The sequence below is a fragment of the Rhinolophus ferrumequinum genome, chromosome 28, assembly GCF_004115265.2.
Source record: "Rhinolophus ferrumequinum isolate MPI-CBG mRhiFer1 chromosome 28, mRhiFer1_v1.p, whole genome shotgun sequence".
NCBI classification, from domain to species: domain Eukaryota; kingdom Metazoa; phylum Chordata; class Mammalia; order Chiroptera; family Rhinolophidae; genus Rhinolophus; species Rhinolophus ferrumequinum.
In genome coordinates this window covers 4122700-4150587 of record NC_046311.1, presented here as the reverse complement: position 1 = coordinate 4150587, position 27888 = coordinate 4122700, and the positions used below count along the sequence as shown (strand labels likewise).

Genomic DNA, 27888 nt, shown 5'->3' with positions numbered 1-27888 from the left:
CCTCTGCTGCCCGGTCCCCTCCCCTCATGGTGGCCCCCTGACTGGATGGAGCCTGGGACAGAGGCCTGTTGTGGCCCCCGATGCTCCAGTCTGTCCCTAGTGGAGCCCCTCAGCCCTTTGGGGGGGGTCTCTGCCTCTAGGCCCCAGCTGCCTCCTTCCCCTGAGGGACAAACACAGCAGACGGTTTTGTGAAGAGATTTTAGTAACTAAATATGGCACCGTGTGTTCCAAGGGCAATATAAATTACAGTATGCAAAACATACTGACTGGCTGAGGTAAACACACTGTTCCTGCCTCACGTCACCATGAGGGGAAACGCAGAGACTTAAAAACATCTTGCTTATAAAAAATGTCCCCTAGAAAGGCCGTCTGCGAGGGCCGTGAGGCTCACCCTCCACTGCGTGTCAGAGGACCAGTGTCTCACAGCGGCCGGGCAGACGCCCGTCCTGCTACTGCTGGCCCAGGGCTTTGTCCAGGTTGCTCTTGATGGTGTCCAGGAAGTCCGAGGTGTTCAGGAAGTGCTCGTTCAGCTTCACGCTGCCGAGGGAGAACACCGTTCATGTGAGGGGCAGAGCCCAAGCTTGGGCATCTTGACGGTGGTAGCCCCTGTGGGGAGGGCCCCGGCCAGGCTCCAGGTCAAAGGTCACCTATAGCCCACTGCCAAAAGGCCACAGCAAATTCAGCCAGAACCTGGTAAGGTCTGTCTGTTCTTTTCCAGGTGAATGGGGAACTGGGTACAAACCCTCCTGGGAAATGCTGGGAGGTGGGTGTGGGAGTGGGTGGAAAAGGCTCTGAGTAGCTAGCCTCAGGGATGGGGACCCGTGCTCACTAGGCCTGGTCTGGGAAGCGTGGCCCAAGCCATCCCTCAGGGCTGTGGACCTGTCCTGCGCTGGGCTCCTGGCAGCTAAGCTGACTCAGGAGGGGCACTTCAAAAGGCTCCTTGGCTCCTTCCTACCACCCCTGAGGTCCCAGAAGGCCAACCCTGCCCTCTGCCCAGGCCACCTACTTGCTGAGGCCGTGGATGCAGCCTGCCAGGTCCTTGGTCATGGCTCCACTCTCCACTGTCTGAACGCACACCTTCTCCAGGGTCTGGGAAAACCTGCAGGGGACGGGGCAGAGTGAAACCACGGCTGTGCAGAGTCGGGGCCCTGGGCCAGCTCAGTCCCCTCCTCTGTGCTCACCGGATGAGGTCCTGGTTCCCGTCCAGCTTCCCCCGGTGCTCCAGGCCACGCGTCCAGGCAAAGATGCTGGCAATGGGGTTGGTGCTGGTTGGCCGGCCCTGGGGGCACAGATAGCAGGGGAATCAAGAGCCAATCACACAATAAGGGGGCCACCCGGATGCAGCTACCCATCCCTAGACTGACAGGGCCAGGCCCATCCCAGCCCTCAGGGCCAGTGTGCTCACGGCCCCAGGGTAGCGTTTGTGGCCACGCTCTCCACTCACCTTCTGGTGCTCCCGATAATGGCGGGTGACTGTCCCATGGGCAGCCTCAGCCTCGATAGTTTTCCCATCCGGGCAGACCAGCACAGACGTCATCAAGCCAAGGGAACCAAAGCCTGAAGAGGGAGAAGACCCTTCTCTGTGTCTGCCTCTCAGACCACCCAGGCCGAGCTACTTCTCAGCTTATGTCTCCACCCACGCCCAACGGTAACTGGAAGGACAGAGACTGTTCTGGTTTGTCTACCCTTGTGGGTCTCCATGGCTCGGCACAGGGTAGGGGACACTCAAAGGGGGTTGTCATTGGCCTATTAGCATATATCTGTGTCCCCATGTCCAGGTGTCTCAGAGCCTGTGGCCCCTGGGGCCCAAGACCCCATAGAGTTCTGCCCAGCCAGCCTGCCTCGTGACAAGGTGCCATATTCAAGCAGAAAGAATAAACCCTGCTGCTGTCAGCATTTCACAGCGATCACTCTATCTGCCACTCTTTTCGGCTACTTGAAAGCTTTGGGATTTATTCCCAATTTTCCCCACATCTGGGTGTCAACCTTTTCTGTTGTTAAGGTCTTCTGGGCTTCAAAAGCACCCACGGCACCAAAATAAGAATTATAAAGGCCCAAGAAGGAAAAAGTGGGCAATTCCTATAGGAAAATTATTTGTCCAAGAATTTCTGCTGTTGGAGCAGGGGGAGGGGGTCCCTTCTTCATTTTCACCTGGACCTTCCCACTCACCAATTCCTTATACACTTAGGGGTCACTTTCATGCTTTCTCTTGTCTGCTATGGCTTTTCATCCTTCCAGCCTAGATGGGAATTACTCTAGTGAGAGGATCACCCCTGCATTTTTCAAAATAAAGCCAGAGGTTTTATAAACCATCGAGACCCTCTTTCCATCACAACATGGGATTCTCTTCTTCTCAGGAGCTCGACCTCACCCGTCTCACACAACCTGTTTCTCTTCCACTCTATGCTACATGCTGCCTACCGCCACCATCTTTCCTGCTCTATTCCCCACACAAATGGGCTATTTCTTATGTTTCTTCTCTAATTGCCTCACCCACACTGTCTACCACAATCCAATTGGTCTTTCAGGACGCTCGCGGGCCTAGGGGCTTGCCGTCTTCCCCAGAATTCTCCTACATCCAAAAGGTTTACTGTGTAAAACAAGTTTTCTGTAATTTAAAGAGCACCCAGTATGCCCAATCCCACGTTTCCGCTGGAGCCAAACTTAGTAACTTGGTCCCTTCCTGGTCAGGAACCTCAGGGCTGCTGACACACGTCGCCCTTTAGGACTTGAATTCCTATGTCCTCCTATCTCTTTCACAGCAGCCTTAGTAATACACCAGTCCAAACCTAATTTGTGATCCTTCCTCACTCAGATGCCAGGGAGCTCCTGCCCTCTGCTGTCCACAGGGGATCCTGCAATGAGTTGGCAAGTCCCAGGCCTGCGGCTACACTAGAAAAGTTTTCTACCAAAAGGGTCTGAAACTCTGCCCAGCCAGAGAAGGTTGACAACACATGCCCACAGGCCCAACGCACCCTGGGCCAGGATGTCCGACTGCACGTCTCCATCGTAGTTCTTGCAGGCCCACACAAAGCCGCCTGAAGACTTGAGGACTTGAGCCACCATGTCATCAATGAGCCGGTGCTCGTACCAGATCTTATTCTTGTCGAAGTCGGTTTTGTAGTGCCTGGAAGGCAAAGGGGAGAAGGCAAGAGGCTGACAGGTGGGGGATCCCTGAGACTCAGTGCTGCAGGTGCACTGGGACAGCAACGTCCCTGGGGAGGAGGAGGGCGGGAAGGGCAAGGAGAAGGGCTGTGGAGTTCTGGGAAACAGTGAAGGGAAAGGCTGTTACTTCTCATAGATCTCCTGGAAGATGTCCTTGAAGCGCCCGTCGTAGGCTTTCAGGATGGTGTTTTTGGTGCTCATGTACAGCGGCCACTTCTTCTGGATGGCATACTGGAAGCAGCTGTGCGCAAAGCCCGAGATGGACTGCGGGGAGAAAGAGAGGTTCCTGGCATGGTCCCCCCAGGGCCAGGCCCCGGCCCAGGAATGGCACCCCTTCCCTCTACATGACCCTCTCTGGAAGTCTGGGTTAGCCCAGCCACCCTGGACTGAGCACCTGTTGTTTCTGCTGGCCCAGCATCGTTCTCCCAACTTCAGGGAGGAAGCAGCCCCCCAGCTTTGCTTTGGAAAGCTACCCCCTCTCCATAATTCTTACATCACATGGCTGAGGTGGGACCTGTCTCTAAGTTGACAGTGTGTCCCGGCTTATCCAATCACAGTGCCTCCTCCCTCGGGGCCTCTGTGATTGGCTCAGATATGGTCATGTGACCCAGGCCTGGCACTTCGGCTGGAACCACAAGCAAAGAGGTGCTTTTGTCTGACAAGCCGGTGGGGGTAAAGCCTGGGGCAGGAGGGCCAGGCTGGTGGAGAGCAGCGCAGGCTCCCGTGCCCGCCTCACCTCGTCGGTGTTGTACATGCCCATGCCCACGCCGCCGGCGGGGAAGTTGTACACCTCCCACTCCTTAGGGCTGCTGCCATCCTTCGGCGTGAAGACCATCTTGAACTTTCCGGCCCGGTCGGCCACGAAGTCTGTGGCCTTGTACTGCAAAGAGGAGAAGGTGACTCAGGCAGGGGCTCTAGATGGGGGTCCTAGGCCAGCGGACTCCCACCGTGGCCCACCTGGTCGCCGTGGGCGTGCCTGCCGATGGTGATGGGCTTGGTCCATCCAGGGACAAGGCGGGGGATGTTTTTGCAGATGATGGGCTCCCGGAAGACAGTCCCTCCGAGGATGTTCCGGATGGTTCCATTGGGACTTTTCCACATTTTCTTCAGCTTGAACTCTAGGAGGACAGAGAGAAAGTGGCCCCACTGCAGCCGCCACCTTCCGACCAGAATTTGAACCCCAAGCAAGAACACAGCCAGACGGGCATCCTAAAAATCATCCTGGGGAAGCAACAGAGTCTACAGGCTGCACGCGTGGGCTCCGGAATCACATTTCCTGGCTTCAAGGTCCAGCTCTACCACTTCGAGCTGTGAGTCGTATACATGGAGCTCTAAGATGACAGTTTTGATCAAATACCCAGCCTTCTGGGTTGCTGTGAGGATGAAAAGGAGATCATATGTAGAGTACCTAGGACACAGCCTGGCACATGGGAAGTGCTCTGTCAGCTGTTACCCCCACATCACACTCAGGCGAAGCTCAGGCTGAGGAACCCTGGCAGCACAGTACCCCACTCCACATGCTCTAGTTCGAACCCCAAGACTGCCACTAATTGCGGGGTCAGGCCCAAGTTACTAAGATGGTGACCCTCGACTTCCTTGTCCATAAAATGGGGAGATATAAACCCCAGCATCCAGGAAAAATCAAAGAAAACCTGTGAGAAGAGCTTAGCCCTAACATGACTCCAATACCCTAAGGTCAGTACAACCTGCGAGACAGCAGGAGGCCTGGGGAGTTTGTGTCTTGAATGCTTCCTTCTCGCTCCCTGATCCTCTGCAAACTGCTAAACCACCCTTTCTTGAACTTTCCAAACCTGGCCCATTTATCCACACACTGGTGCCATTTCGTGGAAACTTTAGGAGCAGCCCTAGAACCAGGGACCCACAGCCAGTCCACCCCAGTTACGGGTACTTCTCTGAGACCCCTCCATGGCCGCAGGGGCAGTGGCAGGACACGAGTGACGTCCCTTGGAGTCCTCTGAGGCTCTGAAGGATACAGGCCTGCCACACAGCCCTCCTCTAGACAGAGACGGCCCTGGTCTCTCTGTAAACCTGCCCGCAAGACGGTCCCCGAGGCCAGAGGGGCAGGCGACCTGTTCTGACTGAGAGCGTCAGCATTAGCTTCCTTTGCTTCTTCCTCCTTCCTGTTACCAAGGGCACCTACCCTGGCCAGAGCCACACAGCACAGCAGAAGCACCACAGGCCTGGGAGCAGGAGACATGGATTCTGGTCCTCGCTCTGTCACACCCTAACTGTGGAACCCGAGGCCAGGCCCATCACTGCCCCTCCCGACCCCCACCTACGGGGACCGCTAGGGCTCTGCTGTCGCCCAGGCTTTCACAGCCCTCCACCCCCGCCACACCTTCCACACGGGCCTCATCAGGGGTGATGGTGGCACATTTGACAGCCACACTGTACTTCTGGGTGGCCAATGCGGAGTCGATGGTGACCTGGTCGTCAGTCTTGTCACGGTGTGGGAGCCCCAGGTCAAAATACTTGAGCTGGACGTCCACGTGGGGCAGGATGAGCTGGAGACAGACAGGCAGGGCGAGGCATCAGCCCGGACGACTACGACTCAGGGACACGTACAGGCTGTGGGACAGTGTCCAGGGAACCCTCAGCCAGGGCAGATGAGAGGAGGCCCGGGGAACGAGGGGCAGGGCAGCCGTTCCTCATGGGGCCAGGACAAAGCTGGCAGGAGGCTGGGGCTCTGGAGAGAGGCTGGACAGGGCTCAGCCCCTGGCACAGACCATGTGTCCTCTGTGAGGGCCCATCCACGAAGCCGAATCCCAACTCCAAGGGCAGCTAGACTTCTCTATGCAGTGGGTTCCCTCTCCTCCCCATTCAGAAACGGTTGTCAGCCTTCTTCTTGTGGACACAACACAGGGGTCTCCACACGGACAATGCATTCTGCCAGGCAGACCCCATGGGAGGGAAGCCAAGCAGCCCCCCTGAGAGCCACGTGCCATGGTGGCTCAAACATATCACTGTCCTACGGCACCACATTCACGACTCATGGTGACATCCCTGAACTGCTAAGGAAAGGCTAACTATATGCACGGATGCCCTGCACACCAGCCCTGTTCTCTTTTCACTCCCTCAAAGAAGCACATCAGAACGTAGGGGGTCAGGATAGAGATACAGGACCGGCCTGGAATCTGCACAGACTGGGGACACATGCAGGCTTTGGCCCCAGCACAAGACACAGACAGCTGAGGACACAGAACCATGAGTGTCTGGACACGACAGAAGAACGGACGGAAAGAAACAGTACTGCTGCCGCCCACCAGGTGACAGGTGAATCAGGCAGGTACATGCGGCCTATGAGACCTGTGCTGGGGCAGAATACTGTGCCTGGCCAGCCACGTGGAAAGCCAGCCACTTCAGGAGGGAACTACCTTCTCCTTGATGAACTGCCAGATAATACGGGTCATCTCATCACCGTCCATCTCCACCACCGGCTTGGCCACCTTGATCCTTTTGTCGGCATCTAGAACAGGGCACAGACAGCACGTGACGCCCCTGGCAGATTGTAGGGCAGCCCCTCTCCTCCCTGCCAGACTTCAGTGGTCAGCCAGGGCCCAGATGCCCAGCTCCCCTTCTGCAGGAGCAGCTCCCCGTACCGGGGACTGGACCCCTCACACACACACACACACACACACACACACACACTGAGTATGGCCAGCTAGGACCAGTCAGACAGACGCCTGCCTGGCCAGTCAGATCTCCTCCCCTGGAATCTGAAGGCAGAGGCGACAACACACGGAACCAGAGCCAGCTGAGGCCGCCTTGTCCAGGGGCTGCAGCCCCCAGTTCCCAAGGCAGCCCAGAATCCCCTCTAGTCCAATCCAGGCAGTCTGTGAGCTAACCCCTGTCCTTCCAATAGCCGCTCAAAGTCAACCCGTCACTCACTTGGTCTGTCGCCTGTCACCTGAGAACCTGACTAGCGTGAAGTGAGGAGGGACTGTATTAGCACCTCCTCCGTGCCTGACAGTGTACCCCACCCTTTAATGATGCCATTCAATCCTCTAACCACTCCCCAAGGGGCTATCATTATCTCCACTTTAAATGTAGGGAGGCTGAGGTTACAGTTTGAAAACGGGAGAATTCGCACTCGTACAACGAGAAGCCCACACTTGGGGCACCTGGGATCGGAACTCAGAAGCCCTGGTCCGAGCCGCCTCAGCTCAGCCAGTCCTGCCACAGCGTCATCATCAGAGGACTGGATGAGTGGCTGATCCAGGCCCAGGGCGAGGGCAGAGGGGGAACAGGAACCATGGCAGCTCTTCAAGAAAAGTCTGACTCATGAGAAAAACCCACAGTCTGGGAAGCGAATTCCAAAGAAAACCCAAGAAAATGGCCCATCCAATCAATCAGTGAAGGCTGCCTTGGACGAAGCATGGTGACCCTCGATGGGGACACCCGCGCACCTGCAGTTTCCTCTGCCCACAGCCTAGAGCAAGCAGTGACAGCAGAGCTGGTGAAAAATCTGCCGTCGGGTGTCCGTCTTCCAAAGCCTCACTCACTGCTGACTCCCAGGAGGAATAGGACAGCTGAGAACTGCACCTGTCCCTACAGGAGCCCTCGTCGGTCCCCGGCTAGGGCCCATTCACTCGTTACACACATCCTTACAGGTGCAGTTCGGGGTCTTCCACCCCACCAGACTACAGAAGAGGGGACACTTCAAAACACCAACATCAGAAGAAGTGACATCTGCATGGTTGACAGCACAAGACGGAAGCCCATAAAAAACAGGCCTAGAAACTAAAAAAGCATGGCCACCTGTGCAGGTTTAAAACATGCCAGAACACCCACCACAGCCGTGATTCAGGATGACAACCCTGACCTGTTAAGAAAAAAGATTAGTGTGTACAGCGAAATGCCCCACCTCCCAAAGATATGCAAACAGGTTGAGTTTCTTGGTTTCATTTTGTTTTGTTTTGTTTTAATCTGAAAAGAATCTTAGAGATCATTCAAGAAGAAAAATGAGATCAGGGAGCGTGGCTTGTGTCAGAGACAGGACAGAGCACAGATCCCTGGATCCCTGCAGCCTCTGGATGCCCTTGTGGGTCAGCTGTAGAGAAGCAGAAAGCAAACACAGACTCAGAATACTTCACTCCCTAGAGAACAAGGTGGCCGCTGCTGGCACTGCTCCATCACCATTCCCAAGATGCAGCAGGGTATTTGGACCTAAGCTATGAAATTCCTTCACATTTTCTGGTCTACAGATTGAATGGAACGGGCTTTAGGACCTGCAAAAAGTTTCCTGCGCTGTGACCGAGCTAGCTTAATTTTTAGGAGCATTTCCTACGGGTTACTTTGATGAGAACTAATCCAGTTTTTTAAAAATATATTGACCCTACCAAATATATTCAGGATCCCTAAGGAGAGATTCATTTAGGGGCCAGTCTTAAAGGTTTCAGCCTCAGCGTGGGCTCCACTCAAGTTTTGGGCTTCAAGCTGGCAGCCTGTGGGCTGTGGACACCACACTTCCTCCATGAGGGATTTCAATGTCAAGGTCACAAGTAGGCAGCCCTTCCTGCCGTGCACAGCAGGTGTCAAAAACCCTTAGGGCCCACAGGGCCCACTTATTCACAACCAGGTGCTAAGCATCTCTCTGGAAGCCCCTAAAAGGCAGCAGTGCCTGCCCTCAAGGAGCGAGTATGGAGGGGAAAACCTATAGGTAACTGGGAGAGAGAGAGCAAGCAGCATCTTTATCAAGGCTAGGAGTGCAGCCTCCTTGAAAGCGAACTTCTCAAAGGAGCTGGGAACAGCAATGTGAACCACAGCAGCAGACACTCCTTTTGTTTGACGCAGGTAGTGTTTTTCGGTTTTTTAATATTAATAGGTGGCCAAAGTTTAAAAATTAGGGGATTGTAACAACAACAACAAACAAACCAACTAACCTGATTAATAAATGGGCAAAGGACTTGAATAGATATTTCTCCAAACAATAATACACAAACATCACTAAACATTAGGGAAAAATCACAACCACAGTGAGTTGCCACCTGACTCCCATTAGGGTGGCTAATGTGAAAACAAATAAACAAAAAAACACAGAAAACAACAACTGTTGGTGAGGATGTGAAGAAACTGGAACCCTGGTGCACTACTAGTGAAAATGTAAACTGGTGTAGCCCCCGTGGAAAACAGTGTGGAGGTTCCTCAAAAAATTCAAACTAGAATTGCCATAGGATCCACAAATCCCACTTCTCGGTATAAATCTAAAAGAATTGAAAGCAGAGTCTTGTACAGCCATGTTTATAAGCAACATCATTCACAATAACCAGAAGCGGGGAGCAATCCCAGGGTCCACCAAGGGATAAATGGATAAACCAAATGCGGCAGGCATGAACCTTCAAGAGAACAGGACTCTTTGGAAGGTTAAGAAAAACTTTTCTCCTAGAGGTTAAACAATGTTCACATTTCTAAGTTTTTCAAGACTGGGCTCCCCACACCTTAATCGTGGATAGACCTGCTTTGAAACTGAAAAAAAAAAAAAGAAAAAAAAGAAGCACCTCGGCGGTGTAAGAATGTCAGACCTACCTCAACAGCTTTTTCCTGCTTGTTCTTTTGTTTCAAATCCCAAAATGGCAAATTCCCTTTGTATCTCCAGGAGACTTACAATAGTGTCTACTTATATAAATAACATTGCCATATTTCCCACACACTCTTTCAATCCAACTGCCATTAACATTTATGGGAAGTAACTCCTATGATAAATTCTAGGCAGAATTAAACATAGAAGGACTTAATAACTGTATCCCCTAAGCTTTTCACAATTCCTATACCTTACTCAAAAGGTCAGTATATTTTAACTTGAATGTTTTTAAGACAGTATGTACATGTAATGGACTAATATTATTCAGCCTTAAAAAAAGGAAGGCTATCTTGTCACATGCTAAACATGGATGAACTTGAAGGACATTCTGCTGAATGAAACAAGCTAGTCACAAAAAGACAGATACTTATGATTCGATTCATATGAGGCGGCACCTACAAGGAGTCAGATTCACAGAAACAGAAAGTAGAATGGTGGTTGCCAGGGGCTGGAGGGAAGGGCAGATGGAGAGCTGCTGTTTGATGGGTACAGAGTCTCAGTTTTGCAAGATGAAAAAGCTCTGGATATTGGTTGCACAATAACGTGAATGTACTTAACACGACTGAACTACAGACTTCAAAATGGTTAAGATGGAAATGTTCGTTATGCATTTCTTACAGTAAGAATAAGTAAAAAATAATTTTAAAAAACTAAAGTAGTCACACACACACACACACACACACACACACACACACACACCCAGGAGATTTTACATAAAAATCCAGGCTTTCTTGAAGAATGGGTTGCTTCCCGCAGGCAGGCAGAGATGCATGGCTCATGGCAAAAATGGGCTGGGCTGAGGCAGCCTGTCCCTCGATAGCACCCAAAACTTCGGAGTTTGAGACTTTGCTGTTCAGCCAATATGGGGGACACACCCATCATCTGCCCCTCTCTGGGATACAAGCCTCCTAAAATCCGAGGAACCGCGCTGGGCCTTCTGAAAGCCTCCAAGGGACACCCTGACATCTTCAGATGAGACGGGGTACAAACACTGCCGTCCTGGCCACAGCGTGGTGTGGACATTAGTTGCAAGAGGCCCTTTAGGCGAACTCTCCTCCCGATCTGGGGCTTCTAGCACCCAACACAAAGTAAGGATTCAACACCCATCCCCAGTTTCAGGATCGGCCTGCAGCTCCAAACGCAAGGCTCAAGGTAACCCCCCACCCCCCCACAAGACAGGCACACCCACAATAACTGCTGCTGCTTCTACCACATTCCTACCCGTGCTGCTCTCAGCAGAGGGGCTTCTCAGCCAGCATGGCCCAGCAGAATTGGGGGAGTGAGGAGGCAGCCTCAATTCTTGCAAGCTCCAGAAGGCAGGGTAGCAATTCTGGAAGACACTCTAGTATTTTCTTTGGTGTCATCTTTCGCTCCTCTCTTTCTCTCAACGCTCACATCCAAACCATCAAAAAATCCTATTGGCTTTTCCTTCAGAATATATCCAGCACCCCACCACTTCTCACCACCGCTAGGGCCACCACCTAGGTCCAAACCAACATCCCCTCACCAGAGGATGACGATGGCCTCCTACCAGGTCCCTGAAGACAAGAGCGCTTCTGTTAAAATGTAACTCAGGTCATGACACTCCTCTCCAAACCCTGCAAAGCCTCCACTTTCACTCAGAGTAAAGGCCAGCGTTTTCCCCAGTGGCCTGCAAGCCCCCGACGGCCCCCACGGCCTGGCCCATCTCCTGTCACTCACCATTGTGCACGCTGAGCCAGCCTCATGCAGGCCTTCCTCGGCCTCTCCTGCAGGCAAAGGTGCACTCCTCCACCATGACTTTGGCACCTGCGCTTCCCTCTTCCCTTGATAACTAAATGGCCTCTGTCCTCTGTTCCCTCCGCTCTTTATTCAGTGAGGTCTTTTCCGGCCGCCCTACCCAAACTTTCATGCACACCTTCCCTGCTTATCTGTTGTCCTATTACCATTCATCACACTAGCCAACTTCTATCTTGTTTACCATCTGTCCCCAAATTAGAATTGAAGCTCCAGAAGGGCAGAAATCTTTGCCTCTTATTCTCAGTTCTGTCCCTAGCACCCTGCACAGTCCTGGCACATAGTAGAAGCACAATATTTGTGGACAACATGAATGAATGCCAAGTCACGGTCTATTCTGTCTGTGGTAAGGACTGCCCTGCCCTCACCTCTTGTTTGGATAAAATGTGCTCTCCCCCACCCCCACCTCCCAGGATGCATTGCCACAGAGGCTGGAGCGTTCTCACTGTCAGACTGCACCAAATCATCAGAAATGTGGCAACTCTGCCAGGCAATGGGCTCCCTGCCTTGGAGAAGCACACAGTTTATAATGAATTAATATTTGCAATCTGCTGGCATTTTAAACCTGTGTTTACAGAAGTAGAAAGCCCAGCGCATGCCACAAAGCCCGGCTTCCAGGAATCAGAGAGAAGTTTCCAGCATCTCATACCCTGAATGGAATCAGTGCACGAGGCCTCAACCTCACCTAGAGGATTTGGGGACAGGCCCCAGGCTTTCCAGAGGCTTTTCCTACCTCAGTGACAGGCCTGCCCGGAGACCTGGGCCCAAACACGACCCCCCAAACAGCTCTGAGGCGCAGCTGTGGTCTTATCTGATGTGGCTGAAACAGTGGAGAACACGTAAGAACTCTACAAGTGGGTCTGCAAAACTTTGAACAATCATGAAATAATTTGCTCTGCGAGTACAGGCAAGTTACCAAGATCTGAAAAGGCAAAGAGCAGGGTGAGAAAATGAAGTTCCCAGGCTGGGAATGGAGCAAAGGAAGGCTAGATAAGTAATTCTCCCTCACGCCCCCAAACTCTAGCTTAGCAGAACCACAGAAGCAGGCAGTGGAGGCCCATGCGTTGTAAAACTGAAAAGAGCCACGTGTGGGAATAACTGTGCAGCAGTTATTCCAGCCAAAAAACACTCTTTCCTTGTCATCAAAGGGAATGCCAACTATTCTGTCTCTGGCAGTGTTGCCAGGTAACAAAGTAGCAGAGGTCACAATTTGAATAGTGTCATGTCCAACTCAAACACCAGGCATTCTCCCCAATAATAACCAACCTACTTGGGGACTTTCAGAGAGACCTGCAACTGCTTGCTCTTTTTATGTGTGACCCAATTTCAGGCCCCCAAAGGGGCTTTGTTTTCTTGTTTATGTGTGTGTGTGTGGGGGGGGGGGTCGTTGCTTCCTCTTCTTTTTTTTTTTTTTTACCATCAATGCAGGAATAAAAGGGAGAATTAGAGAATGTATCTACATTCCACCATATTTTGCTTAAGGAGGTGCCCTGTGTCTATGGGAAACTTGGTTTGGGACTGGGGGGAACTTGGAAACTTGGGGTGGCAGGGCTGGCCCCTTACAGACAAATCCTAGAAGTACAAAAGCAGAAATGACCTTGGCAGGTTTGGGGGGGTGGCATTGGGGCCCAAGCTCTGGTCAGCTGCTCCCACACTCGGTTAAAGATTACCTACACCAGCAGTAAGGCCAGGCCACCTGGGCCCCACCTTCTTGCTCACTCTTCTGGCGCACGCAGAGCAAGGGGTTCCTGGCCGGGTCAGGATAGGGGTTTCCGTGACAACAGGCATCAGACAGGGTCAAGGGACCTACATTGTTTCCTGCCTTTTATAGCTGGTGATGGAGAGCCAGGGAGCAGGTAATGCCCACACGCCAACCACATGCGTGGGTCATGGAAACTCAGGCTACTTTTCGCTTGTTACAACCCGACTGCTGTCTTTTCTCCGAAGCCGGGAGCTAAGGGTACCACAGAAGCTGTGACCTACCATTGGGGAAAGTGACATTTTGGCGCAGCTGCCAGGTCTCTGCATCGGTGAGCCAGGCAGGGCTACCGACCAGCGCAGGAGCCGGCCCACGAGAAAAGGCAGGTCAAGCCAAGGAGAGGCCCCAAGATGGAGCCTCCAGTGCGGCGACAAGGAGAAAGGGGGGAGTCCAAACAAAAGAGAAAAATGAAAAGCACGCTCCTCCAGCTGTCGCGTAAAAGGCTCCAAAAATAGCTGACGAGGGCCTGGCAGCGAGAAGAGATTACAGCGCGCCAGGCTGAAAAGGAAGGGGAAGTGGATGCCTCCTCCCTCCCGCCTTTGTCTGAGCAGGGACGGCTCGCGGGGTGCTCCGGCCCCACTCATTCGCTCGTCTCCCGCCAGGGACGCAGGGTGGGCAGGACGCCCTCCTGGTCCGGGACACCCCGAGCACTCCATAGTTACATCTGGGGGCGCGGGGCAGCCCAGAGCTCCCGCCGCGAAGGCCACAGGGCTGGCAGCGCCCGGGCCACCAGTTGCCACCGTCCTTCAAGTCCCCCACCCCTACGCCTGGCGCGGCCTGGAAGCTTGGGGCATGGGGGTGCGGACCAAGGCCGTCCCCATCTCTTTGTGTGCCCAACCCCGCCGTCCCCGGTCCGCGAGCGTCCGGGTCGCGCTCCCTGGTCCCAGCCCGGAGGCCGCCACGTCGCGGAGCCGGGCGCGCGCCCGCCCGGACCCTCTGGCACTCACAGTGGCGCCGCGGCTGCTCCTGCAAGTTGGGGCCCGTCAGGGCTGCCGGCGCCCAGGCCGGCCCGGAGCCCGAGGCCCTGCCGAGCGAGCGTACGACCCGCAGGTAGCCAGCCATCCCGAGCAGTCGAGGGAACGAAGCCCACAGGCGAGATCCGAGCGCCGGCCGCAGCTCCCAGCTGCCTGGCGGCAGGCGGCCCAGACCTGGGCGCTGGGCGCGCGGGCACGGCCGGGGCGGGGCTGCCGAGGCCGCCAACCCATTGGGCCTCGCAGGGATTAGGCGGGTCCAGGCCCCGCCGGCCCCGCCCCTGCGCGCAGCCCGCCCTTCCATCCCCGCGGCGGGAAGCCCAGCTGGACCAGCGCCTGAGGCGGGTGAGCCCCACCGCGGCCCGCGCGCCCGAGGGTCGGAGCTGGTGGGGTGGGGGAGCCCCCTCTGCAGGACTCCCCATTAAAACCAGGGTGTCAGCTGCTGACACCAGCTTAAACCCCAAAGGCCTGAGGACACTCCCGCGTCCTTCGAGTTTGCTGGACCCAAACCCCCAAGGCGCGTGAACCCAGTGCGCGTCCCGCGCTCTTGAAGTAAAACCATGGGTCCCTCAGGCCTCCGTACGTTCTCAGATCCTCCGGTCCCCTCCACGGGTTGTGGAGACTGACTGGAATTCCCCCTCTGCGTCTCAGGAGGTCAAGCTGCTAGTCGTTGAAGTCACAGCCAGAGTCCTCCCGTCCGAAGCGGGAATTAGAACCGTGACAGGCCTGCCCGGAGACCTGGGCGACATCCTGCCTGTGAAAGGCTCTGGGGGAACACACTGTTCTCAAGGTCAGCCACCAGTGCTTATCGCCTTCCAGATGGGTGCTCAGCGTGCAGCCGAGGCTGAATAAACTCAGCGGCTACCCAGGTAAACAGTTCCACTTTTGCCTGTTTTCATAGAAAAGACAGTGCTGATTGGTTCTGCCTTAAACAACCAGTCTCTCTCTCTCTCCCCACACATTTTCTTGAAATGAGACGCAAACGGGCTGGGTTTTGTTTAGAAAACTCGGACCCCAGCCCCCCATTTTCCCAGTCACAATTCATTGCAAATACTCTGCAACTTCTTTCAGCTGTGTGTTGCCAGCTCTCGCCTTCACTGCCTCACAATCAACATTGCCAGATGGAGCCTTGCCAGAAAAATGACCTTGAATTACTGACTTCAAAACTTCCTTCTCCCTGTCCCAGCCAGGCAAAGCTATTGCTTTGGCCCTGAGATCCAACAGACTGAACCCAAGGGGAGGCTCTTTCGGGACCCCCCCCCAATATCTGAAGCCGCAGTCAAATGCCTGTTCTTGGGCCAGCGTGTCCTAGAATGACCCATTATCCCTTTCACTCTGTTGCCAATTCTGTTGCTCAAAACACAAGCATAGGCCATGGAAGCTTCTGGTGTCTGCTTTTCACGCCACCCGGGTATTATCAGGCACCTTGGCCTCAGTGTCTATACCTGTGAACTGGGAGAATGGACCCCCGAGTATCCTTCTGACCCAGATATCCAGATTCAGTTATGTATGTCAGCTCCCCATACTGCCACGTCTGAAGTGGTCATAAAGAAATTGCTGCCCACCCCGGGGGTTAATCTGTTCCTCTGCATGGTGGACCAGGATGTCAGAGGCCTGGCCAGAGGCGGAACTGAAACCTCAGTGTGTTCCAGAATCAGGCCTTTGCCTGCACAGGGGTCAGAGTGGGGGCACGTGTGTCCTCTGAAAGCACAGCAGCAGCCCCAGGCAGTCGAAGCAAAGTCTTCAGGTTAAACTGCCTCTCACTGCTCACCTCCCAAGGCTCCAGTTCCATGCCAACCTTCCCATACAGTGCCTATTTGTTGAGGTCGCTGGTGTCAGCTCCATTGGCTCAGAGAGGTTAGGACACTTACTCAAAGCCACACAGCTGGAAGTAGTAGATCTCTGGTTCATACCTACCGACCTAGCTCATAGACCGTTGCTCTTTTAAGGAGAAATAAGGAAAACCAGAGCCTGTAGTATTTGTTGCACTTGTTTGGGATTCCTGGTGGTACTCACTAGTGGCCATGAAACCCACTTTGGAGAAAGAGGGTGTTTAAAGGAAAGGTGTTTAGATCCTCCAGTTTGGGGCCAGCAGTATTGGAAAGTCCCTCCATTCCCTGCTTATAATCAAACCCCGATTTACTATTGAATCTAAGTTATGTGCACGTTCCCTGTGAAGGCACAAAAATGCATATCACTCATTCCCTCCCCTCCAGGAGCCAGACACCCACATCTGCAATCACCACAAAGCAGGCACAAGAGTTTCCCAAGAGGAATTTAGATAACATGTGAAGAAGCATCTGGCAAAGAGAAAGTCACCTCTGATGGGGGAGTCCCTGGTGAGCTTGGGGGAGGGACAGCCATCCAGTTGGTTCCTCGGGGATATTTAAAATCTGGGGGGAGGATGGGCAGGCAGGCTGGGAGGTGACCCTTGCACTTCATCCAGGTGGACATTCCACAGTGTTAGTTTTGTGGTGTGTTTGTAGGTGGGAGTGACATCTGGCAACAGCAGTGAGGGCATGTTAGGGAGTCAGGCCCAGGGAAAGGAGACCCAGGCCCCTGAATCAGGGGCAGGCCTGACACAGGGTCCTGGCAGGACCCCAAGAAAGGCAAGACTCCAGAGATGGTATGGAGATAGAATGGGCAGGAATTGCAGCCTCCCACATGGTACAGGGGGAGGAGTCAGAGTGACTCAGACTTCCATCCCTGGATTGGGAAGAATGGTGATGCCATTATTAGAAACCAGTGCATCGGAGGAGGAGAGGGCTGTGGGGGAGGTGTCGATAGAGAGCTATTTATGGTCATCTCGAAAGTGATTTCCCTGCCAGCTGTCTGTGTTCGGTTTTCCTCCCCATATGCTGCTTGTAGCATTGTCAAGCCTGAGCAGTTACTTCCCACTCTAATATTTGCCGTAGCTCTCCACTGCCTAATACAAGGAAATCCGAAGAGCTTATAAGGTTTCTTAGCTTCTACCTCCCTCACCACCTGTCTCTTCTACTATTTCCTCTCTCCAAGAACCCTAAATTTAGTCATCCCCTGAATAGTTCCTGCCTCTGAGCCTTTGCATTGTCCCTTCCTTTTATCAAGTGGACTCTTTCCACTCCCCATGGCCAGACCTGACTCCTTGGAGTCCAAGCCCGCCTTCTACAGCCTGCACTGGGGGTGAGGCTGGGGAGGGGGGCACAGCATTCACTTACACCTGAGTGATCGTGTAAGGTAAACAACTTGCCAGACCCCCCCCCCCACCACTAAAAGAGACAAAATACTACTCTGATTTTAACTTCGTAAAATAAATCTATAGACAGTAATGGGCAGGGTCCAGAAACAAATTTGGAAGGTTCTAATACACTATGTAATTTCACGAAATTTTCTCTCCGCTTGCTTAAGTGAATCCTACACATTCCTAATAAAACTAGAAATCCAAAGTTGGAGCAATGGGAAAATGATTGAAAGGCCCCATTACCTAACGGTTTCTCCCTGATGTTGAAGATATTTGTTATGATTGTCTCGTTGCCTGGGCAAGTCACTTCATTTCTCTGAGCCTCAGTTTCTTCATCTGCAAATGGGGAGAGTAACACTTCCTCATAGTCGTTATTAGGATTCAATAAATTCATGCAGATAAAATGCGTGGCACATGCTGAGAGACCTGTTGGTGGTGGCGTTAAGAGGATCTGTTCACTCACATCCTCTCCACACCAGCTTTCTGAGCTCCTATGACATGCCCGGTGTGAGCCTGGAATGGGCAAGGGGGCACAGTCCATGCCCAAGAGGACGGTAGTCCACTGGGTGTGTTGCGGAGAATAATGTATAATCAAGTCATTTCAAAACACATCGGATGTGGGTGGAGGGAGAGTTGGTCAGTACAGTCACTTTGGAGGGCAGTGCAGTAGCATCCGTCCTATTATAAAATGTACATGCCGTGGGATCCAGCAAGTCCGCTTTGAGGGACTGTCCCCACAGAGGTACCAGACTGTGAAGAGACATAAGGACAATGTCCTCTGCAGCACTGTTTGTCACAGGGAGGAAGTAGGAATGACCTAAGTGTCCACTGTCAGTTGTATTAATGAAATAGGACTATATTTGCTGATGTAGAAAAACGTGCTGTGATCTATTAAGTGAAAAGAGATAGTGCGGAGAAATAGCTCATCTTACTATGCATCCATATATATGAAAAAGTATATATGAGAAATTGAAGGCATATAAATCAAAGAGTGTATCGGGGGGTAGGATTATGAGAGACTCTCAATTTCTACTTTATACAATTCTGTGGGATTTGACTATTATGTAACAAGCATCTATTACTTTTATAACCAGGAAAAGAACAATGAAGATATGTAATTTTAAAACCAATCACCACGGTAACTTACGTGATGTACAAAGTGGCCCAGGATCGTTCCTTTCCATTGAGGCTTTTGCTCTAGCATTGTTTCTGTCCTCTGGGGAAGTGAAGGGTTAAAAGGGCTGTTGGAGGGGAAGAGGAAGTGAGGTCAGGGAAAGAAGGGTGAGGGGCCCCTGGGTGAACCTGGCTGCAGCACACAACTGTGACACCAGCTGCCAGCAGCCATCCCCAGGTGCTCCACGGGAGGCCACTGGGCTGGACAAAGGAGGATGAGAAGACATCCAAACAGAACCTAAAATTAGGTGGCGATTAGAACAAGATGGTGTGACTTAGAGCAGTGATTCTCAAAGTGTGGTCTTGGACCCCGGAGCAGGTGGGGCAGGGGCAGGGGTATGTACTCAGGATGTCAAAACTATTTTCGTAATAATATTAGGAATCACTTGCCTTTCTCACTGTGTTAACATTTGCGAAAACAACTCCCCATCTTTAAAGAAACAGTCTATTCATGAGGTATTCTTAATAAAGCAATAAAAATTAATAATTTTATTAAAGCTGAACTCTTGGGTATACATCTTTCTAATATCCTATATAATAAAAATGGAAAGTACAAATAAAGCCCTTATAAGGTGGTCGTCTCCTAGGAAAGCACGCAGGCTTCTTCGAGTTGTGAGCTAAAGCTTTTTTCATAGAATGCCAATTTAAATGGAAAGAAGAGCTGAAAAAGAAACCATAGTTATTCAGACTTGATTATTTGGCAGATATTTTTTCTTAAAAAAAAAAAAAAAGATCGAAATGAGCTAGTCACTGCAAGGAAATAATTGATGGTATTTGTTGCCAATAATAAAATTTGAGGTTTCAAGAGAAAACTAATATTTTAAAAAATTTGTGTATACCACCCTGAGCTTGAAAGGGTCCCAATTCTTAAAGTGGTTTCTAATGAGATTAGTCGTATTAGCAACTGTGGGTTTTTTTCACACTGTATAATGAAATGAGTCACCTTTTGGAAGAGCTGATGTGATGCATGGGTAAAGCATCCATTCAAGAACGGATCTGAATGTAATAGAATAAGAAAGGCACATTGATGTTGTGTCCGATTCCACATTACAATTATCCTTTGAGATGCTATCAATAGTACATTTTGTTACAGAAGAAGAATAGCCTGGGTTGGGGTACACCCAGTCTCAGCGACCAGGAAGCCGAGACCAGGCAATGGCCTGCTGGTCAGAGCCACGCTGAGGCCCAGAAAAAAAAGGCCACATGGGCCTCCCCCCAGCTTAGCCCATGCAGGTCAGATGCCCTTGTGCTTGTGGTGCCCGCTGTACCCAGATGCACCCCTGGGCCCAAACCATGGTGCAGGCTGGTACGTGGATAAGTCCCAGGATGACCTGAGGTGGCCCTGTGGACGGGAGCTGGCTCAGAATCTTTTCCTGGAAGCTAACAAATGTGAGAATGATCCAGAATTAGAAACGTTTCCCCCAAAGGGAAACTATTCCTGGATGGGCATAATAACCATATACAAAGATAAACTGCCAAATTATGAAGAAAAAATTAAGATGGTTTGTGAGGAGCATTTGCACTTGGCTGTAAAATTTGCTTCATCTTGGATGGCAGTGGTGCTTTGATGTGAGAGATAAAGAGAAGTGGGACCGGATTTTCATGGAGAAAGGTGACATGGTAATGCTTCCTGCAGGGATGTGTCACTGCTATACAGTGACAGCCCTGTGGCTGTTTGTGGGAAAACCAGTGTGGACTGCATAAAACCAGCCAGTTAGTTCCATCCTCAAGGACAGCACATGAGATGTTTGGCACAGACAGCATAGCTTACGCTCCCTGGGAGCTAACACACTCCTTCTAAAGATCCTCAACATGATAACTGAGCAGAAAATCAATCGTTTTCTCTTTGCCTTTGTTTTATAGACTTGAAGCCAGATTACTTGACCAGAATATTTTTTTGATGAAAGGCGCTATAAAGCTGGTTTTTACATGGAAACAACTGCAAATGTGGACAAATCATTTTCTCCAACTCAATCCAGATCAGTGGTTCAACTTTAACCCAAATGAAAGTTTGATCTCCTGAAATGTGAGTACTTACATGCGCTATTGACATGATTCTCACTTTAAGCCAGATATCAGTTAATGCCTTGCGTGCCTTATGAGAAGATGGAGGTATAGAAATATGTTGGGTCTTTGTCCCAGTTCCTGGTACAGAGCTCCCAAAACCCCTTGGAATTCCCTGAGTGGTAGGAGGGCCCTTTGTTATTCATAAGCAGTTCTTTTTTGAACATCATTACCACTGGGACAGAAGTTCCTGTGCTCACGAACCTTCTGGACCTTACTCTATGTACCTCAAGAAGGAATGTATCTGCCAAGAAGGACTCCATCATTAGGTTTGAGTTAAACATTTTTAACAGGAATACTACACAGATTGTGTCATTCCCATCAGATTGCATTAGGAAACCCCTGATGTCAGTTTGCCCTGTTTTATTTTATTTTATTTTATTTCCCTTTTTTTTTTTTTTTAAATTTATAGTTTGCCCTATTTTAGTTATGCCTAACTAGGTTCGGAGACTCTCTTCTTGAAAGTGATTTTATATTTCACTGCCCTAGGTCTATATACTATGTCTTCTCTGGCACTGTTGACTTCCTTTGTGGTCCAATATGTGGTGAAATGTGTAAGTTCCACGTGTTCTTGAAAACAACAAAATTTAGCTCCGTAATTGTCAGATGCAGAGTTGGACATCCGCCCTCCATATCATGCCTGTCAATTGTGCCTTTCAAACCTCCACTCTTGAATTGTTTTTATAAGCTTGATCTATTACTTTCTGAGAGACGTGATACAATGTCCCAATGTGCTTGTGGACATGTTTCTCTTTGTCATTCCTTCCCTTTGTGAAGTGTTAGATTCATGTCTATTATGTTTTTCTCGTGAATTATTCCCATAATACGTGCTGCTTTGTGCTTTAAGATTTATTTTGTATTACATTGTGACACCAGCTTTATTTTGGTTGGTAGTTGCCTGATACATATTTTTTCATGCCTTTCACTTTCATTTTTTTCTGTCGTCACCATGTTTTACGTGTATCCACATGGAGCTGAATTTTGTTTTGGTAACACACTTTGGAAAGCAGCTCTGTTCACCACTATCCCACCAACGCTGCACGGCTTATAACATACTTTGAAAGTATCTATCTTTTAAGACCCATTTAAACGATCACATTTATAGGGATTACTGAACATTATTTATTTATTTCTGTATTTCATTTTGCACTTTTCTATTTGCCATGTTTTTCTTTGACTTTTTTTCCAGTTTTATTGAGGTATCATTGGCATACAATATAAATTTAAGGTGTACCGCATAATGATTTGACTTACTCTTGCTTCTTTTCATATCCTTTTTAGTTTTCTATTGGATCAATCAAGATTCCTTTCATCTTCGCCGTCCCCCCACCCCCGCTTTCACTGGTTTCGAAATTGTACACTCTATTTCTACTTTTTAGAAATTAAATTCTTAGCTTAACTCTACAAAGGTTAAAGCTCATCATTTTCTTTATGCTTCTTAAAAATATGAGAACATTAAACGATTTCTCTCCAATTTCTCCGTGCCTAGCTTCCATGTTATTATCCCCTAGTATTTTAGTTTCACTGGGTTTTCTGAGCACCCTCATTTGTTTTCCAAAAAGGTTTTTCAAGATGTTTGATGGTTTCTTAGCTCAGCATGGTGTCTTCCTTGCATTTCTCTCCTACCTCCTAATAACTGCAGGTTTCACAAACAGATCTTTCAACAAAGTTTGTGAGTACTTAACTTTCTCCGTCTCAGAGTAAGTTTACCCTCACTCTTTCTTTCCGTTTTTGCTTTTCGCTGAAGTATAATATATACATACACATATATAGAAAAGGACACACATTATCAGTGTAGAACTTATGAATGTTCACCCAGATAGGAAATGTAACACCAGTATCCCCCCAAAACCTCCTCAAACTACCTCTTAGGCACAATCTTTCTAAACATCCATAAAAATAATTGCTATTCTAACTTCTACTAAAATGGACTGGTTTTGTCTGTTTTTGTTTTTCCATAAACAGAGTCACATTATTTGGACTCTGTAGTCTCACTGCTCAAAATTACATTTGTGCAATTTATCTCTGTCTTCGCATGTAGCTATGATTTATGAATTCTGTTGCTATATAAAATTCTGTTTTATGTGTCTGCTGCCATTTATATATCTGTTCTACTATTGATGGACGTTTGGGTTGTTTCCAGCTTGGGGCTATTGCTAGTGATACTTCTGTGAATGTTCTGTGCTTGTCTTTTGCTGCACACACGTGTGAAATTCTGTTGGATGATCCCTAGGAGGGAATTATTGGTCGTAGGGTACATACGGAAGTGTTCAGCTTTAACAGACACTGCCAAACAATTTTCCAAGCGATTGTCTACTTTATATCCGACCAGCGATTATCTGAGAGTTTCAGTTTCTCTGCACTTGGCTGGCATTTGGCACTGTCCTTCTTTTCGATTTTAGTGGTTCTTGCAGGTGGATAGTGGTATCTGATGATGGTTTTAAATTGCATTTCCCTGGAGACTAATGAAATTGAGTTCCTTTTCATGTGCTTATCATCCATTTGAATATTCACTTTTGTGAAGTGCCTGTTTCAAGTCTTCTGCCTATTTTTTCCCATTGGATCATTGGCCTGTTCGTGATTTGTGGGAGTTTGATATACATTCTGATATGAGTCCCCTTTATGGATGTATGTATTACAGCTGTCTTCTCTCAGTGGCTTGCCTTCTCATTCTTCTTCTTTAATTGAGGTATAATTTGACAAAACATTATATTAGTTTCAGGTGTACATGTCAGTATTTGTTTATGTCATTCTCTTAATATATCTTTTGATGCACAAATATTCCTAATTTTAATTTAGTACAATTTATTGCCTTTTTATAGTTATGTTTTGTGTCCTGTTTGAGAAATCTTTTCCTACTCCAAGATTATGGAGATATTCTCCTATAGTATCTTCTTAAAGCTTTATTATTTTACCTTTAACATTAATATCTGTAATTCATTTGGAACTGATTTTTGATGCTCCCTGATTTCAGATGTTAAGTGTGGAAAGCTATATGTATCCAAGAATTAATAAAAATACAGTTATTTTTTTAACCTCTGTTTTTTACTTGATGCTTCACAGGCATTTTTCTCTCCCATTAAATATTCTTCTTCTTGGGGTGACCAGTGAGCTCAGTTGGTTAGAGCATGTTGCTAATAACACCAAGGTTGCCAGTTTGATCCCCGCATCGGCCACTGTGAGCTGTGCCCTCCTTAAAAAAAAAAAAAAAAAAAAAGTATATATATATATATATATATATATATATATACACACACATACACACACATATATATGCATATATGTATATACACACACATACATATGTATATATGTCTGTGTGTGTGTGTGTGTGTGTGTGTGTATATATATATATATTCTTCTACAAGACTCATCAGAGGCCACTGCCTGGAGCAGAGGCTCTAGAATCAGACAAGCCTAGTTAATGACTCTTACAAGCTATGTGACTTTCAACAAGTTCTTTAAATACTCTGGGCTTTAGCTTTCATGGGTGGCGCCCAGGTCTTGAACTAGGTTGGTTGCATAGTTGTATCTCAATTCCAAATTAATAATTCGTTGATTTAGAAGCACTACATGAACTGAAACGGTGTGTCATTAAGTCTAGAAGAGTCTTATTTAATCATTAAAGTTCCCTGAAGATCTCCAATAGGCCACATTTTATGAATCCCATTTTATTGGATATGACTAAGAATACCCATCAAAATGAATACCCTCTGGCAGCTGAAAACAAAGTCAGGCTTGGTGGCAGGAAGGAGTGGGAGATTGAACCATTTAATCCAATTCCCTTATCAGATTATCAGAGTATTCTTTACCTATAGAGCTAGTGGGTATGAGATGATTCCGACCTTGTCTTAGCTGGTTGTCTAGGAGGAGAGTTGCTTATCTTCCCTGTGGCTCACTTTACCATCTGTGAAATGGGTAGAGTAACATTCAACACCAACCTCCTGGTAGTATTGTGAGAGTACTTAGCTGAGGGAGGGTGAGAGTATTAAGCAATCAGTAGTGGGCACCCTTATTCTCAGCCTTATTCTCAGGTGGGGTATTGACCAGTGAGAATTGGACATGTGAGGCAGCTCACTCCTAATCTGGAGTGGGAAAACCCAAAGGCTGGAGTGAGGTTCGGCCCTATTTATGGGGGCAGATGTGAAATACTGGAACTCATAAGAAATGGCTAAAGACAAAATCCCGACATCAGCTTGCCAGTAAGGTACTGGTAAATGTTTTTAACAACCCCTCTGTGGAGGGTGTGTGTGTGTGTGTGTTGATTTATAGCATTTGCTGATTTCTGTGGCGTACGTCCTTACATCCTTGCACCGTGGCCAGCTTCAGGCTACCAACATCACGTCACGGAACACAGAGCTGTACAGCATTTCCATTTTATAGTATTTCCACCATAGAGATACAATGGATGTGAATATCCTTGAGGAGATACCGTGTTTCCCCCAAAATAAGACCTGGCTGGACTATCAACTCTAATGCGTCTTTTGGAGCAAAAATTAATATAAGACCTAGTAGTAAATTAAATTATATTATATTGTATAAGACCCGTCTTATTTTACTATAAGACCAGGTCTTATATAATATAATATATATAATATATATATATATATATATATATATATATATATATATTACTTATAGTAAAATAAGACCGGGTCTTGTATTAATTTTTGCTCCAAAAGATGCATTAGAGCTGATGGTCCAGCTACGTCTTTTTTGGGGGGAAACATGGTACTAGTAAAATCTAGTAAAATAAATAGGAAGTGATGAGTTTTGAGTATTTTAATATATTTATTTAATTGTAAGTTTATATAACTTAATTCTTAATAATGACCATGTTTAATAACTGCCTTGTAAAATTTAATGGCTGGCTCCTGAGCCTGTATACGCTGTCCCCAGCCACCACAGAATTAGTCCACGAGTCCTCTTTTTGTGCCTGTACTCCTGGACAAACAGCATTCCCGTCTAGTGCAGGGCCTGGCCCCTGGCCAAGTCCTGAGGACAGGTTCAGTGCACTTCTTCAGGACCAGTGCGCCTTCCTGTGGTAACTGTGTCCCCTCCCCCAGGACACAGCCCCGAAAGTGACCTTTTCCCTCCCTGGCTCTAAGCTTTGTCATGCCCGTCCAACAGCACCTCACCCCGCTTCAGGACAGGCTAGCTCAGGAATGCCGGGACACGCACTTTCAGCTTCGTGGTCAGCTACGTGCTGAACCCACGTCAGGTGCTGGGAAGGACATCCAAATGGCCCGAAGCAGAGCAGCAGCCTCGGGAAGGAGCAGCCGGCTCCCCAGCTCGCAGCCCCATGACATCTGCATTCTCGAGTGAGGAATGCCCTGGGCAGACAGACCCCACCAGTCCCAAATGCCCACTTCTCGGTGTACGCTCACGTCTCTCCATCGCTGCTCTAGCCCTCCACTTTACAGAAGCAGTCATAACACGGGCGACTCCAGGCCTGGGCGCTTGCTCTAGAATTCCCCACTGAGGTGTCCTCAGAGCCCTGTGAAGTGCCAGTCTCCCCCGCCTCTAGGGATGGGAAATCCAGGACTCAGTGTGGTGTGCTGACGTGCCCACAGTCGCGTGGGAAGGACCCGGTATTTTTCCTTTCTCCCTTAACTGTCTTCCTTTACATGGTCTCCCAGTTGCATCCTTTCATGCGATGCTTACTACTAAACGTTCTCAGCATAGAGACAGTAGTGGAAGCCATGACTCTGAAATGATGGCTTAAGGAGAGAGTGTACTCTCAGGATGGAGTAGGGGCGAGGAGGAGGGATCGTCGAGGAGACCCTGGGGGGACACCAACGCCGAAGGGCCCCTGAGGAAGAGGAGACCCAGAAGGGCTGTCACAGAAAGTGTGAGATGTCCAGGGCCTGCGCACTGGGAAAGCTACAACGTGGGCAAGTAAATGAGCACCGAAAGGCGTCCCCTGGGTTTAGCATCCCCGAGGCCATCCGTGACCTTGGTAGGGGCTGCTTCTTCATTTCTCCGCTGGATGGTGGGGAGGCGGGAGCAGCGAAAGCAGGAACCCAACAGCAGTGGGTGGAGGGAAGGCTGGGAGTCCACCAGGGTCGACTTCTCTTTCGAGAAGGAGAAAGCAGGAGGGAGACGCTAAATGGAAGGAGGGGTTAGGGATTTGGGTTTTCGGTTGGGTTTTCTTGTTTTGTTTGAAGCTGGGAATATCCTTAGTAAATGTCTATGCTGAGGGAAAGGAGCTGGCAGAGGTGAGGCTGAAGATGGCAGTGAGAGAGGAGGGTGATGGGGAGAGGTCACCCCTGAGACCACGCTGAGGGGTCCACGCTGCAGGTGAGCACATCCACCCTCCTCTCCTGGGGAGGAGAGAGCTGCAATGGATGGTTGCTGCCTGGTGGTCTCTGTTTCCTCAGGTCAGTAGGAGGCGGAGAGCGAAGGGGATGAACAATTGGGTACACTGAGGAGAGTAGTGGGGTCTGTAACATCCAGTTTAGGAGAACAGGACGAAAGGATTGTCAAGAGATGCAGCTGAAGTAGAAAGTAATACATGAGAGGGGGACAGTCCCCTCAGATGGCATTGCCCCAGCAGCCATGTCTTAAGACTTCTTTGTGGATGCTGGTTATCTCTGTAGCCATTAAGTTCATCCATCACCTCCTTTCTTACAGCTTTTCCCACCAGGAGTTGACACTCTCTCCAGGTTCGAAGGACAGCTCCCCCTGGCCCCCCCAAAAAACTGCATTAGGGTGTCTCTGGATTTTTTTCCCAGCCTGTCTGGTTACAAGGAGATGTCAGCTATCTGCAGCCTGGAAAACGGCTCTCACCACATAGGCGAGCGCCTTGAACTTGGACATCCCAGCCTCCAGAACTGTGACAAACACGTTTGTTGTTTAAGCTGTCTGTGTGTGGTCATTTGTAATAGCAGCCCGCGCTGACTAAAACCACGCAGAGTAACTCCATCTGTAGAATGAGGAAGTTAGTCGTTTTGCCCAGAACAGAGCAGGACTTCTAGCTCCAGGTCAGCGATTTTTCCACTGTGTCACGAGGTGTATCACAAGGTGCCATGGTCTCCTGTGGTCTTTCCTTACTTGGTCAAACAGAAAATACGACCTTGGAATGGGCCTCCCTGCACTCAGCCTAGATGTAGGAATTCATTGCAAGCGTTGGCCCTTTTCCTTTGAACCTGATTTACCG

The 27888-nt window shown here is 49.5% G+C and overlaps 2 protein-coding genes across 2 annotated transcripts in view; one reads left to right on the top strand and one right to left on the bottom strand.

Moving 5' to 3' along the window:
- Positions 1 to 184: 184 nt before the first annotated feature.
- IDH2 (isocitrate dehydrogenase (NADP(+)) 2) lies at positions 185 to 14476 on the bottom strand. Its single transcript, XM_033100316.1, has 11 exons — positions 14249 to 14476; positions 6561 to 6652; positions 5525 to 5690; positions 4123 to 4283; positions 3902 to 4045; positions 3293 to 3429; positions 2976 to 3127; positions 1445 to 1557; positions 1182 to 1279; positions 1007 to 1099; positions 185 to 537 (listed from the first exon to the last, which is right to left on the bottom strand). Exons 1-11 carry the CDS (start codon positions 14361 to 14363, stop codon positions 450 to 452), a joined length of 1359 nt encoding a protein of 452 aa, XP_032956207.1. The 5' UTR covers positions 14364 to 14476; the 3' UTR covers positions 185 to 449.
- Positions 14477 to 14859: 383 nt separating this feature from the next.
- SEMA4B (semaphorin 4B) overlaps positions 14860 to 27888 on the top strand; it is a 73398-nt gene continuing 60369 nt past the window's right edge. The window contains exons 1-2 of the mRNA XM_033100320.1: positions 14860 to 15141; positions 20529 to 20691. The gene's annotated coding sequence lies outside the window, so the exon portion shown is untranslated. The remainder of the gene's footprint in view (positions 15142 to 20528; positions 20692 to 27888) is intronic.

Bases quoted from the DNA above. Each gene is read 5' to 3' on its own strand.
- IDH2 (XM_033100316.1), bottom strand. From the start codon at position 14,363: ATGGCTGGCTACCTGCGGGTCGTACGCTCGCTCGGCAGGGCCTCGGGC. The intron at 4,284-5,524 runs GTGTGGCGGGGG...CTGTCCTCCTAG, and splicing joins TGATGAGGCCCGTGTGGAAG to AGTTCAAGCTGAAGAAAATG. The intron at 3,430-3,901 runs GTGAGGCGGGCA...TTCTCCCCGCAG, and splicing joins GCATGTACAACACCGACGAG to TCCATCTCGGGCTTTGCGCA.